Source organism: Petaurus breviceps, unplaced genomic scaffold (genome assembly GCF_028583685.1).
Source record: "Petaurus breviceps papuanus isolate PSGF00001 unplaced genomic scaffold, PetGlider_PUasm1.0 90895, whole genome shotgun sequence".
NCBI classification, from domain to species: Eukaryota; Metazoa; Chordata; class Mammalia; order Diprotodontia; family Petauridae; genus Petaurus; species Petaurus breviceps.
This window is the reverse complement of record NW_027187372.1, coordinates 15,850,853-15,865,520: the sequence shown is the minus strand read 5'-3', so window position 1 is coordinate 15,865,520 and position 14,668 is coordinate 15,850,853. Positions and strand designations below refer to the sequence as shown.

The following is a 14,668-nucleotide window of genomic DNA, read 5'->3' as shown; positions in this document are numbered from 1 at the left end:
AATAGGTGCTTCAAGGGTCTCCATAAATCAGGTCCCAATATAGCTTTCTATCCTGGTCTCCTATTACTTTTCTAATTCCCCCAAACTGGACTACTTCCTCAAACATATCCTAAATTACCTTGCCTCTATACTATCGACATGCAGTTTCATCTTTCTTTAAAGTACTCCCTTCCCAAATTCTACTTGTGTAAATTCTGCATATCCTTCAAGAACCAGCTCAGATACAATCAAGAGTGATCAGTCCTTCTCTGGAGTTCCAAGGCACTTATCACACAGTAATAAATATCTACATAATGTCACATATAATAGACTATAATCTCCTTCCAAATAGAGGTTGTACTGTTTTTTGTCTCCCCACTACCCTAGTAGCTCAGTAAATGTGCTTCATGAAACAAAAACACAAAACGATTTTTAAAAAGTTTTATAAACCTGTGCAAATTTTGTTAAGGAGATACATTTAAGAAAAGCTGTTTGACAACATGGTATACAAAAATCAAACCCTCCTGTAATAACGATTCAATATAATAAAAATCACCCAAGAATAACTGAACTTCACCTGGCCTTTCAACCATAGTTCAACTTCTGCACCGTTCCCTTACTGAGGACTGAAGTTTTTGCTCCCAAGAGCTTAAATGTTAGGAGAGAGTACAAACCTCATCGAGTATGAAACTGACTTAAGTAAACAATGATAGTAAGGGTTCTCATACAATCTTTGTGCCCAAGAATTACTGATAAACCACAATTTTGGTGAAGCAAAGAAACACAAAGGGACTTCAGCAATGTTCAAAAACCAGACCTAAAAGGTAAATGCAGGCCCACACATATAATCATATCCCTTTGCTCCATCACACCAACTTTTAAAAATGCTCATCCCTTATGTCTACCTCATTTCCATTAGACTGAGCTCCTTGGGAGTAGGAATTGGGCTTGTTGCCATTCTTTGAGCCTGGCACAGACTTACTGAGTGATGTTTGATTGATGTCAACCACGACCTCCGTGAACACCTACCTTCGCACCTTACCCGGACAGGGCATCCATCTCCCAGACTTCTGATGACATCCCTCGCCTATCCCTAAACCTCACCAGGCTCCCACCTCCCCCTGAACACACCCAGCAAACTCGAGTCCCTCTCTCGCGAGGACACCTGCCCAGTTCCCTCTCCCCCGTTTCTAGGCACCCCGAAAAGCATGCTCAGACCCCCAGACGGCGGAGTAGGAGAGCAAGAATGCGGGGAGAAAGCGCGAGGTGGGGGGCGAGCGGGCGGGGGAAGGGACGCCCCAACACATGGCAACCCGCCAGAGCCAAGGGCCCCAGAGGGACGAGTCCGCAAGTGGGGGACTCCGAGAAGGCCGGCAGCCCTCTCGGTCCCGCCCCCCGCTCCCTCCATAAATGTTTAAAGGGGGCGGACATCTGCAGGGACGGCCCTTCCCCTGCCACTCCCGCCCCCAAAGTGAACTCCAGCTTTGGGGAAAACTTTCCCCGCAGCACGCTTCCTCTCTCTCTTCTCTCCCCGGGATCCAGGGAGTCCGGGCAGGAGAGAGGAGAGAGAGCGCTATCCTTTCCCCGCCCGCCCTCCCCCTGGGGCGCAGCGGAGCTTCACTCACCCCCAAATCACATAGTTGGTCTTGACGTTCTTGGGCCAGGAGAACTCGCCGAAGATCACCTCGTCCCCCTTCACCACGATCTCCTTCTTCTGGATGTTGTACTGGCGCAGGACGCTCAGCACGTCCGCCATCTTCCCCCCCCTGCGCTTCGGCCGCTGCCGCTACCTCGGCCGCCGCCGCTCCGCCGGCCCCACCGCCTCCGAGCCTCCGCCGCCGCCTTGGCCACCTCTCTCCTCTGGGCTCTCAGCTCCTCCCGGGCGGCAGCCGCCACCACCACTACAGCGCACCAACAGGAGCTGCACTAACAGCCGCCCGCGAAGACGACGGCACTAGACACCTAGGCAGCTGAGGACCCCGCGTTATCGGGCAAGGCCCCGCGCCGGCTGCCCGAGCTGAACGCCTGAGCTCGAGTTGCCGCCGCTGCTGTCGCTGCCGCCGCCGCGGTCCCGCTGCCGCCAGGGGGAGCCGAGGCCTCCTGGGATAGGAGCTCGGCCAGACACGCACGCGGCACCGCAGACAGCGCAGTACTCACACGCTCAGTCTAGACTGACCCGGGGTACGCGCTTGTGATGCGCGTGCGCGTGCGGCCCGAGCGCACCCGGGCACAGCGCGCACAGCCCCGAGCCGCTTAGAAACCAGCCGACTCCCGGGCGTGGTTATAATGCCGAAATCTAGGCAGCTGTCGCACACCTCGGCTCAGCCGCCCCTCCCCGGGTCTTCAAATTTAACCACAATCCCAGTTGTGTTCTGCGGTTGCTAGGTGGCTGTCACTGCCTCCTCCCTGGTCATGCCTACTCTGCACTTTCTTATGACCTGTGGAGGTGGCTTGTGTTTAATTTACATAATGCTGTCTTCTTCTGTAAACTCTCAACTTGGGTGGTCTAGAAGGCTCTGGAAGAGCTAGAGACTTGTATCTTATTCCAGTACGATCAAGTCTAGTCAACAAGCATTTATGAGAAGGGCAAAAAACAGTTCCTGTTCTCAAGGATCCAGTCCATAAGCTTTTGTTAAGCGGTTATCTGGGAGGCACATACTGACCTCTGGGTATACAAGGGTTAAAAAAAAGTCCCTTTCCTCCAGGAGTTAAGTCTAATGTTGGAGACAACAGGTAAATAACTATGCAAAAGCAAGATATATGCAGGATAAATTGGAGATAATCCCAGAGAAGGCTGTAGCGTAAAGGGAATTTGGGAAAGGATTTCTGCAGAAGGCACAATTTTTCCTGAAGCTTGAGGGAATCTGAGGGAAGAGATAAGGAGACAGACTGTGAGTGGAGAACCCGTGAAAATACTCGGCTTTAGGAGCCATAGTGTGTCTTACAGAAGGAACAGCGGGTCCTCACTGGATGGTAGAGTTCACGAGGGGGAGGTGGGGTAAAAGTTAATAAGTGCACCTCGCTGATGCTAGACAAGTCGTGAAAGAAAAGCTCTTTGCAACCTTTAAAGGGGTTAAAATAGCAAATATGGTATAATATAAATAAAATTATAATTATGATAGTAAGGTTACTAACTCATATTTTTGGAAAGGACATTTATGTGCCAGACATTGTGCTAAGCACTTTACAACTATCATGCTACTTGATCCTAATAAAAACCCTGAAAGGGAGGTGGTACTATTATTATCTCCATTTTACAGATGAAGGTAGTGAAGTTCAAGGAGGCTAAATGACTTGTCCAAGGTCACACAATTAGGATACAACTAGTAGAGGCTCCTTTTGCTTGATTCCACTCTTTCTTAGTAAATCAGTGACCTTTTTTTTTTTTTAAACACTGAAGGGCATCACTGGTGCTGTTTTCCCTCTATGCTAAAGGTATGGTAACAGAGTGAGAATAAGAGACTTCATAAGACTGCTTGATTTGGTCATGGATGGAGCCCTGGATTTGGAATCAGAAAAGACCTGGGTTTGAATCTTGCCTCAAGCATTTTACTGGCTGTATGACTCTTGGTTAGTCACTTGTTTTCTTTACTCCAGTTTTCCTCAAGTGTAAAATTATGGGAGCTGGACTGACTTCTAAGGACCTTTCCCCTTCTATGACATCTATTCAGTGGAGTTGTGACCTGATATATATTTTATATGTATGTACATATGTGTGTGTTTTTAAATATATGTACATGTATATGTAGTGTATACACACACATAGACATCATGGCTGAAGGACTATATTCCAGGACTGTTTGGGGTGATAGCTATACTGAAACCAGTTTAAGACTAATATTCAAAACCCACCCACCTTAAGGTTGTATTCATAAGTTTATTTGTTTAAGTTTTGTTTATAATAATTAAAAAGTTGATAAAGTAAAATTCAGACAAGTAAGAAAGGTATTTTAGACATTGCTTTCTTTAGAAGTTGCTTTTCCCTCTTTAACTTTTCCTAGAATGATATGACTCTCTTTTGCTTCCATTACCCTGTACCTTATATTACGTACATGTACATAATTCATCTACAATTTATATCTCCTCCTCCTTCATTCCTCAGAATGTAATTTTGTAAGTAATAACTTTTTAAAAATATTCTAAGGGAAACTATCAGTCAAAGATGTTTGTGAAGAAGCCAAAACTAACAACTGGCAGGTAGAATATTACCCCATTATAATCACACTATAATAGGCAATCAGACAAATAGTACTAGTTGTGAACTGACTGTGTAAGTACTTACTTGGTAAGTTAGTTTATGAACTACTTGCCAGACAAGTTAGCTAAGTGCTTGTAATGGAAATGCAAATTTGGAAGATCTTCCCTGCCCCTAGGCTAAAGTGCACCTGAAGCCTTGGGTGGGAGGCTTGTTTTTCAGTAAATACTTCTTGATTGGCCAGTGAGTCAATAAGGTTGTTACATTTTCTGAGCCAGGAGAAGGCTATATAAGCCCTGATGTGTAGCTTTGTTTTGGGACTCACTTTGAGAAGTGTTCTGTGATTTGATCTGAATTCTGGGAAGCCGTTGTTGAGAGTCCCCCGGCTTTGAAAATCCCAGAATGTGGAAACCCAGATGTTGACTGGGTATGGATGTAATGGTTGGACAGTTTGGAAATCTGTCTACTTGATGTTTCTGTCTTGATAATTCTGCCTGTATGCTTTGAAGTTTGGGGTGCTGACCTATTTCCCCTGAACAAGGTAAACGATATATGGTCTGACTGATTAAAGTAAGCTTGTTAACCCATTTTGAGTTGCTTTCCTTTATCAAAGCAGATCCAAGAACCTGTATGGGCAGCAAACCCTGAGGACGCGCTTGGGGTGCTTGCTGCTACAGTGCTGTGAATTCACAGAAATGCAAAAATAGTCTGTACCTCTAGGAGAGCACATTCTAAAGGGGAAGACTATACAGGCTAACAATTATGAATTTACAAGATGTATACAAAGTGAATGGATGTAATCTTCCAGGGAACTCTGGAATTAGGCTTCCTGCAAGAGTTGGGATTTGAGCTGAATCTTAAAGGTAGCCTGAAGAACCTGCATGCTGAAAGGAAGAAGGAATTACATTCTAGACCTGAGAGAACTGTAGGTAAAACCGATGGAGTTGGGAGAGGAAGTGTCTTCTGCAAGGAATTAAAGCAGGTTAAAATAGTAATAATTCAAAGTCAATTTGTAGAGAAAATGATTAAAGGTATACTCATAAGGATATTGGGAAAAACCCAACAATTTTCCATAACTAAAAAGAATGTGATTTTACTTACTTGCATATATATTCTCAACAATACTAAAGCCACTGTCGAGATTTGAGCAGAAAAGAAGGGTAGGATCTCGGAATTTAGGTAATTGATTAGAAGTGTTAGGAAAGCATTTTTTTCCTTCACTCTGATTAAGTTGGGGGCAAAGGAATGGCACCAAAAGAAAAACAAATGCTACTGTTTGAGGTTGGCCCAGGAGAGCCTTGTCATCAAGTTAATCTGAAGCCTGGAATCCTTGGGACTTTGGGTTACAACTTAAAATTCAGTATGAGTTCATAAAGTAAAATTCAGGTAAGTAAGAAAGGTATTTTAGACATTGCTTTCTTCAGAAGTTGCTCTTCCCTCTTTAACTTTTCCTGGAATTATATGACTCTTTTGCTTCCATTACTGTGTACCTTGCATTATGTACATAATTCATCTACAATTTATATCTTCTCCTTCCCTTTCCTTAGTAGAATGTAAACTCCTGTAGTATAGTGCATATCATTTTAAAATATTGGTTGTCACCCATGCTTAGTACAACTAGAGGGAGGAGCTAGAGATCTTCTATGGACAGAAATCCCTTCACATATACGGATCACAACTAAAACAGGCTTACTAGGTAAGTCTAGGAAGTTGCTTTAAGCACATGGAAGTTAAGTGATTTGTTCCAGGATAACATCGCTTGCTAAGTGGCAGAGAAAACATTTAAATTCAAGTTTTCCTGCCTGTTACCCTTGTGGGTGCTTAATATTAAATTGAACTGATCATATTTGAATTAAATGATCAATATTAAGATCAGCTATTTTCATAGGATAATTCATTGAGGGATAAAAGTGTCCTTGAAGGCAATCAGGTCCAAAATCCCCCCATTTTACAGATGAGAAACCTGAGCAATTAAATGACTTGTCCATGGACATACAGAATTTTTATTTTGTACTATTAAAGTTTGGGAAACTGTTGATTAGAAGAATCACCCGGCTTAAGCAGGGCATGTCCTTGGATATAAATTAGATGGGGGATTGGAGGGAGTTTGGGCTTGATTCCCCCAAGAACCCTTTTAACCCTAAATCTATCATGCATTTTGCTTATATTTCTATGCTACAGAAACGACTCCCCCTTTCTTGTTGCCTTCCCAGATTATAGAGGTGAAATAACTTCCACTAAATGTTTAATCTGTAAACCTAGAGCCACAAAATGACAGCACATTTAACACTGTCATTATTTCAATATTTACTACTTTAGTGAATAATTGATGTTCCCCCCATGGATACTTAAGTGGTGCAGATCAACATCCTGTGCAACACTTACTCCTCCATGTCCATCTTACTGAAGAAAAAACAATATTCTATGCTTTTATGAACCATTTTGCCAAAAACAACTTGGAGATTAACGTAATTATTAGCCATTTCTGACTTTAAAATATCCAAAATGGCAGTTTCCTTTTTGTTCTAGGACAGTAGGGTAAGATTTCTAGTAAGCCAAGAAGGAAAAATCAAAATATGCAACAATGCACCTCTGAGTTAACTTGTGTAAGAATTGTCCCATTCTGGGTAGTACAGAACACTCCTGCTAAATATTAAAACCTGTGTGTAAGGGTGTAATTGAAAATGTATTGTGGTATCACTGCCACCTGGTGACTTGATCAATAAATTGCAGGGGTGACTTTTTTTTTTAAGGGTTAACACTGTTAAAGCCTAAAGCTAAAGGGTAAGTGGTCTTCTAAAACAGGCTCTTGATAAAGGAATGGATATGCAATAAGGTCTTCTCTAGACATTGTACATAAAAATATGAAGACTGGTTTGTGAAGCTGACTTTTCTTTTAAAAGAATCAAATGAGATACTTGTGAAGTGCTTAACCACCTACCCTGATTCAGGCTCTCCACCCCAGTCCTTTTCTATTGCAATGGCCCAGAGTAACTCCTCTCCTGGGCCTATGTCAGTCATTCCCACTCACATTTATGAGCAGGGTCCCCTGAGAGTAGCTTATTACTATTCCCCTTAGGGCTTTAGTGTTAACCCTAAGAGATTACTTTTTAATATATGTGTGTATATGTCTATACATATATGTGTGTATATACATAGTTATACACACATATATACACATATGTATGTGTATTATATATATGTACATATACATATATATATATATATATCTTGAGACTACTGTTGATCTTAGCAAGAACAGATGCATTTTTCTCTGTTTTGGAAGTATTACTTGTATTTAGAATAAGTATTTGATTACTGAAGTAATGCCCTTTGCCAAAATAATATTGCGGAATAAAAGCAGGAACTTGGCATGAGATCCCATGCCAATCACCTCTGATACCTGTAAAATATGATTCTAAATAAATTTTGGAGCTACAGAACCCACAAAGTGACAGAGAGAAACAAATCCCCTGCTGAAGGCAGGCTGACAGGAAGGGTCTATGGCACCAAACTAGGAGGGGAGCACAGTCCCACATGAGTCACCTGGGGCCCACACTCAGGGTGGCAGTCCTGACCAGCAGGAGCACACTTCAGTAGAGTGAATCACCAGCAGCTGTGTCAGTTCTCAACACATAAACACCAAAGAGGAAGTAAAAGGACAGTGGAGAGCTCTGTTGGAACTAGGTGGAGAAGAGCATGGTCAGGGCTGTCCCCTGCCCTGGGGAGAGAGGTGGCAGCATGGCTGCCTCTGGAGCTCCTAGCCTGCAGATAGCAGGGGGCCAAGAGACCATTCAGAGACTCTTGCTTTTACCTGCTTGGATCTGGGTCACTGTCTTGGGTGGTGATCCTAGGGTGAGAAACGCCAGTGTGCCACATCTTGTGGTGGCTGTAGAAAGGGCACCCTCCTCAGACCTCTGACAACATTTGTGAAAACCCCAGCAATTTGGAACACAGCTCTCTCCACTCTGGAAGCAGAGTTCTACCATGGCAAAGGGCTCAAAAGTCAAGTAATTGGCTGACAAGATGAGCAATCAGAGGAAGCACAATCAGACCATAGAATCCTTTTTTGGGGACAAAAAGGATCAAAACATGGAACCAGAAGAACACAGCAAAGTTAAAACTCCTGCATCAAAAGCTTCCAAGAAAACTATGAACCAGCTACATGCCATGGAGGACCTCAAGAAGGATTTTGAAAATCAATTAAGAGAAATGGAGGAAAAATTGGGAAGAGAAATGAGAATGATGTAAGAAAATCATGAAAAGCGAGTCAAGAGTCTACTAAAGGAGACCCCCCAAAATAGTGAAGAAAATAACATTGCTTTTCTCATCCTACATGTTTGCCTCATTTCCAGTCAATGTTGCATTTTTTAATGAAGTCATTTTTAGGGGAAAACATAAACATTCAATATAGTAACCAAATAGAGTAAAAATTATGTCTCTTCTATACTAAGGTTTCAAATATGAAGAAAATGACAGTTTTGAATTTAATTCAGAAAATATTTATTGAGTGTTAAGCAAGTCTCTCAATTACATGCTTACTGTCATCACTTAAAACAAAATTCATGTTGTGAAGTTTCACTCATAACACTAGATTTTCAGTTTGGAAAATTAAACAGTTGCTATGATAGCAGGTCTTATCTGTTATATCATTTTGTACTTATCTTCTGATTAAATATTTTTCCCCCATTCAGGTTTTTAGCAAATTCACAATTTTGTTTTTTAACTCTAGAATATCACACTACCAGTAAAATGATGAATGGGAAGAATGATGTGAAATACTTAAAGAGAAGCTCAGATAAATTATTCACTCAGTCCTAAGTTCAATTGTGCATTATGGTTCTAAATATTTAGGAGAATCTAAAATCAAACTAATGACTAGTGATATTCTAGAAGCTGATATCAAACTGCATGGAAAAGAGGAAGATATAGATGAAACAGAATAGACTTTAAAGTTTTTGAGAGATTTAGATGCTGAGATAATTTCTCCAGTGCCTTATAGTTAGGATTATTTGTAACCTTCAGTAAGTCACTGAACTGCTCTAGGCCTGATTTATTTAGTCACAAGGAGTTTAAAAAGTTGAAGAGATAAAACACATATATAATTATGAAACAAAATTGTTGTTGTTTAGTTCAACTCTTTGTGATCCCATTTGGGTTTTTTTTTTCCAATTTTTCAAAAGCTTTATTAACTTCTGATTTACATCATTCATTTCTGCCAGATTTTGAGTTACAAATTTACTCCCGGTTTTTCCCCTACCCACCACCCCAAAATAGCAGTCCCACAGCATGTCCCCTCCTCCAATCTGCTCTCCCATATTTTCTCCCATACCACTTTTGACTTTTCCAGTAGGGCATGGTGGATCTCTATGCCACAGTGCCTGTATATCTTATTTCCCAATTACATGTAAAATAGTATTAATAATAGTATATATATATATATATATATGTATATATACATATATATAAACACATACATATATTTAAACATTTGATTTTAAAACTTTGAATTAAAGATTCATTCCCTTCCTTCCTTGTCACCCACCCTTACGGGGAAGATAAGCAGTTCAGTATAGGTTGTACATGTGTAGCTAATGCAAAACAATAACATAGTAGATGTATTATAAAAGACTAACTATATTTCCCTCCCTCCTATCCCACCTCCCACTTGTTCTATTCTCTACTTTGATCCCCTCCCTTTTCAAAAGTGGATGCTTTCAGCTTTCCTTCCCCCCAGCCTGCCCTCCCTTCCATCATCCCCCTTCTGATCCTCTTCCCCCCTACTCTCCTGTAGGGTGAGATACGCTATTTAGTGTGTATTTCATTCCCTCCCCGAGCCAAATTCAATGAGAATAAGGTTGACCCATTCCCTTTTGCCTTCCTATTCTTCCCCTCCGTTGTAACCATTTTCCCTTGCCTCTTCTATATGAGATAGTTTACCCCATTCTGCCTCTCCCCATCTCCTCTCATTATATTCCTCTCTCACCTCTTAATTTCACCTTTGAAGTATCATCCCTTCCTGTTAAATTGGTCCTGTGCCCTCTATCTATATATACCTGTAAACATATATACACACATTCACATATGTATTCATATGCCCATATACTCTCATATATAAACATATATATATATATATATATATATTTCTATTCCCTTCAACTATTTTCATACTGACAAAAGTTTTATCAGTTACAATTATTGTTTTTCCATGTAGGAATGTTAATAGTTCAACTTTGATAAGTTCCTTATGATTTATTTTCCCTGTTTACCTTCTCATGCTTCTCTTGCTTCTTATATCTGAATGTGAAATTTTCTATTCAACTCTGGTTTTTTCATCAAGAATGCTTGGAAGTCCTCTATTCCACTGAATGACCATATTTTCCCCTGAAACATGATACTCAGTTTTGCTAGGTAGGTGATTCTTGGTTTTAATCCCAGCTCCTTTGACCTCCTGAATATCATATTCCAAGCCCTTCAGTCCCTTAGTGTAAAAGCTGCCAGATCCTGTGTTATCCTGATTGTGTTTCCACAATATTCAGATTGTTTTTTCCTGGCTGCTTGTAATATTCTCTCCTTAATCTGGGAATTTCTGAACCTGGCTATAATATTCCTAGGAGTTTTCTTTTTGGCATCTTTTTCAGGAGGTGATCGGTGGATTCTTTCAATCTCTATTTTGCCCTCTGGTTCTAAAACATCAGGGCAGTTTTCTTTGAGAACTTCCTGGAGGATGATTTCTAGGTTCTTACTTTGATCATGGCTTTCAGGTAGCCCAATAATTTTTAAATTATGTCTCCTGGATCTATTTTCCAGGTCAGTGGTTTTTCCCATAAGATATTTCACATTGCCTTTTATTCTTTCATTTGTTTGGATATATTTAACGCATCTTGATTTCTCATAAAGTCATTAGCTTCCATTTGCTGCAATCTAATTCTGAAGCAATGATTCTCCTCATTGAGCTTTTGAGATTCTTTTTCCATCTGGCAAATTCAGCTTTTTAAGGCATTCTTCTCCTCATTGCTGTTTTGAGCCTCTTTTGCCATTTGAGTTAGTCTTTTTTTTAAGGTATTATTTTCCTCAGTCAGGCTGTTGACTCTCATTTCATAATTTTCTTGCAGTGTTCTCATTTCTTTTCCCAATTTTTCCTCCACTTCTCTTATCTGCTTCTTAAGGTCCTCTATGGCCTGTAACCAGCTCTTATTTTCCTTTGAAGCTTTTGGTGCAGGAGTTCTGACTTTACTGTCTTCCTCCTGTTCCATGCTTTGCTCCTTTTTGTCCCCAAAATAGGAGTGTAATGTTGGAATCTTCTGTCTGTTTTGTTTTCTTTGCCTGGTCATGTTGCCCCTCAGTCACTTGACCCCTGGCCTTTTTGCCACAATAGGACTCTGCCACCAGACAGGGGAGCTTTCGTCCCAAACGCTGGGGTTTTCTCAGCTGCTTGAGGTATTACATGGGTGCCCTCTCTGAGGCCTCCACACGCTCTGGCAAGCTGGTCACACACCCCAGGACCTCCATCCTAGACTGCAATCCAGATCCAAGCAGGTTAAAGCAACAGCGATTACCCCTCAGACTGGTCGCTTGGTCCCCCTACACTCTGCAGGCCAGGAGCTGAAGCTGCCACGTGGAGCTGGCTGGCTGTACCAGGGTCTCAGTGTCTTCTCGCCCCCGGGGGCAAAAGCCGACGCACTCCCACTTACTGGGTCCCAAAGTCAAGACTGCACCAACCTCTAACTTTGTCCTTTGCATCTATGCCTTGACAATTCTGGAAATGGCTACTGCTGCTGCTGATCAGGAGTCCCTCCAGCCCTGCAGCTGGTCAGGCCTGCCCTGGGGCTAAAGCCTAGGCATGGGGCTAGGCTCGGCTCCCAGAGTGCTGAATTGCCTGCTTGCCGCTGGCCTGCCAGGCTGTCCTCAGTGGGAGGTTGGCTTTTCTGTGTCATTTTGTGGGTTCTGCAGCTCCAAAGTTTGTTCAGAGTTCCCTTTTTACATTGATTGGGGGAGGTGGAAGCCTGGGGTTTTCTTGATAATATAATGGAATAGTGTGCCATTTGGTTTTCCAGTTCATTTTACAGATGTTAAGGAATGTTAAGGGGTCCCCTGAACTTGTCCTTTTGAGTTGTCATATTTTCTAGAAACACAGGACCCAGCATATGCAGGAGAACCTGAATGTGTCAAAGACAAAGGCCCCTTCCCCCCAACCTCACCCCCCATCAACATATTGTTTCGTTTGCATCCCAAGTTGGACTCCCTGTGTGTCCTTAGAAGTCAAGACAGGCACCAGTCAGTCTGCACTAGGCTGAGAAATTGTTTGTGTAGCTGGGACCCTTGTAGATAAGAAGACCATACTACATGCATAGTCTAGCAGTTCCCAAGGGAAAAGAATTAGACTTTTGCTATTGCCTTGGTCCTCCCCTTTGGGTGTTTTTATCCTTTTCCTACCTTTACTGTACTTTTCCTCCTCCCATGCCATGCCCCTTTAGGTGGGGATTTCTGATACTTCCTCCTTCCTTGGTCCTGCTGTTATAAAAATGAAAACTTCTGGATGGATTATGAACTCTGGGTTCCACAGGCAGGTTTATTTCTCTTGTAATAAACCTAGTTTTCATGTAAGTTTCACGAAGTTGTGATTGCCTGTTGAGACACTTAAGGAAACTGAGGCAAACAAGATTAATTATTAAAAATATCCAGGGTTCACACAATTAGAGTCTTAAAGACAAATAAAGGACTCAAGAAGATGAGTCTAACAGCCTCTGGGTCCAGTGCTGTATCCATTGCACCACCTAGCTGCCCATGATGCAAAATAGAACATTATTAATACATATGAAAAGCAGATCAAATGTTATAAAGAATTTAAAGGAAATATAATTTCCTACAAGGGAAATTCTACAATAGGATGGACAGCTTCAAGGAGGAAATTTTATTTGAGCTTGGTCTACAAGGATGGGTATAATTTCAATAAGCAAAGATCTTAGGGGTGAGTATTCCAGGCAATAGAAATAATTAAAAAGGCATGGAGGTGAGGATCTCATAATGTGTTTATAGATTGGTTATATAATTACAATTATGTATATATAATATTGTAGAAAACATTCTCTTGAATAAAGGAATAATGAGATAGAAGTAGTAGTATCTTGGAATGGAAGATAGCTTAGAGCAGTTGCGTCAAACTCAATCCTGGTGGGCTGCATATTGACTTAGAAAACCATAAATTAACATTACTTATGTTGTATTTTTATTTATTCTGTTAAACTCTTCCCAATTATATTTTAATCTGGTTCTGCATTACTCTGGAGTTTTGTTCATGGCAATAGTAACACCTCTGATTTACAGAATAGCTAGTCTAACCTTACACCCCGTATAGGAATATAGATAAGTAGTTCAATATTTATTAAGTGCCAACCATATGCTAAGACACTGTGCTGGATAGTGAGGATACCAAGAGCCCCTGCCAATCAAGAAACTTATAATCTTTTGGGGAGAAAGAATAAGTATATATAAAAAGTACAGTAGAGAATTTGAGAACTTATTAACATCCTAGGATTTGTAATTCAAAGAGACAAAATTCCTTTCAGAGAGCCTTGAAAGTAATTTGGGACTGTCATTATGTTTGTGCTTATAAGGTGGAATTGAATCACAACCCAGAGTTCTTAAAGAGACACACACTCTTCAACAAAAAGACTGATAGTAAGGAGCTGGAACCTCAAGAGCTAAGCAACAGCAGCAACAATGGGGAGGGGGGGGTCAGTCACCTCAACCCCTGACCAGAAATCAAGCTGATCCAGAAAGAATCAGAAGCACAGGGCCATCAGGAGAAACAAATTAAAAGAGAGTCATAAGCCCCCTGCCATAGTGGTTTATCTCAGAGCAGACAGATGTTGTACCCACCTCTTCAGGGACTCCAGGAAGTTTCAATACAAAGGTCTGCTCTTTCTCCAACTTTCTCTACCCAATCATGTCTAGTTACAGAGATAAAGAACTTCAAAGTGGGACAGACAGCCACATCTTTGCTTGAAGCTTATCATTTTTCCTAATTGGGAGCTCTGAGCTATTGAAATTTTGCCACCATTTTTTCATCTTATATAACCCCATTAGGTATCTGAAGGAACCACCTAGATATGGCCACTAAAGCTAAAAATCGAGATTTGTTCTAATAGTGTAAACTGATTTAATTCTCCAGAGACAAAAAGGGTAGAAAGGACTTGGAGTAAGGAGATGTAACTAGGGTGGCAAGTAAAAAATGATCCTTTGGTTTAGACTCAAGGACAGAAGGACAGGGAGGATTGATTTTAGGAAAATCAATTTAGAGCTGGAACAGATGGTATCATTAACAGAAATGTAATTTCCAGGTAATTTGTTAATTAAAGGGGGGAGAGAAATTTGATGCTATCTTGTGGAAAAAGGATCATAGGAAAGTTTCGTTTAGTATATGAAAGACCTGAACCTGTTTTTAAGTAGAATGGAAGAAGCCACTAGAGAAAGAGAGATAATAACAGCTCA

The 14,668-nt window shown here is 41.3% G+C and overlaps 1 protein-coding gene across 1 annotated transcript in view; it reads right to left on the bottom strand.

Annotated features, from left to right (window-relative positions):
* The window catches only part of CDC73 (cell division cycle 73), a 162,276-nt gene extending 160,205 nt beyond the window's left edge, over positions 1-2,071 (bottom strand). Inside the window, exon 1 of the mRNA XM_069074465.1 lies at positions 1,605-2,071. Within this exon, the coding sequence (XP_068930566.1) occupies positions 1,605-1,735 (131 nt within the window). The 5' untranslated portion in view covers positions 1,736-2,071. The remainder of the gene's footprint in view (positions 1-1,604) is intronic.
* Between the last annotated feature and the right edge of the window lie 12,597 nt (positions 2,072-14,668).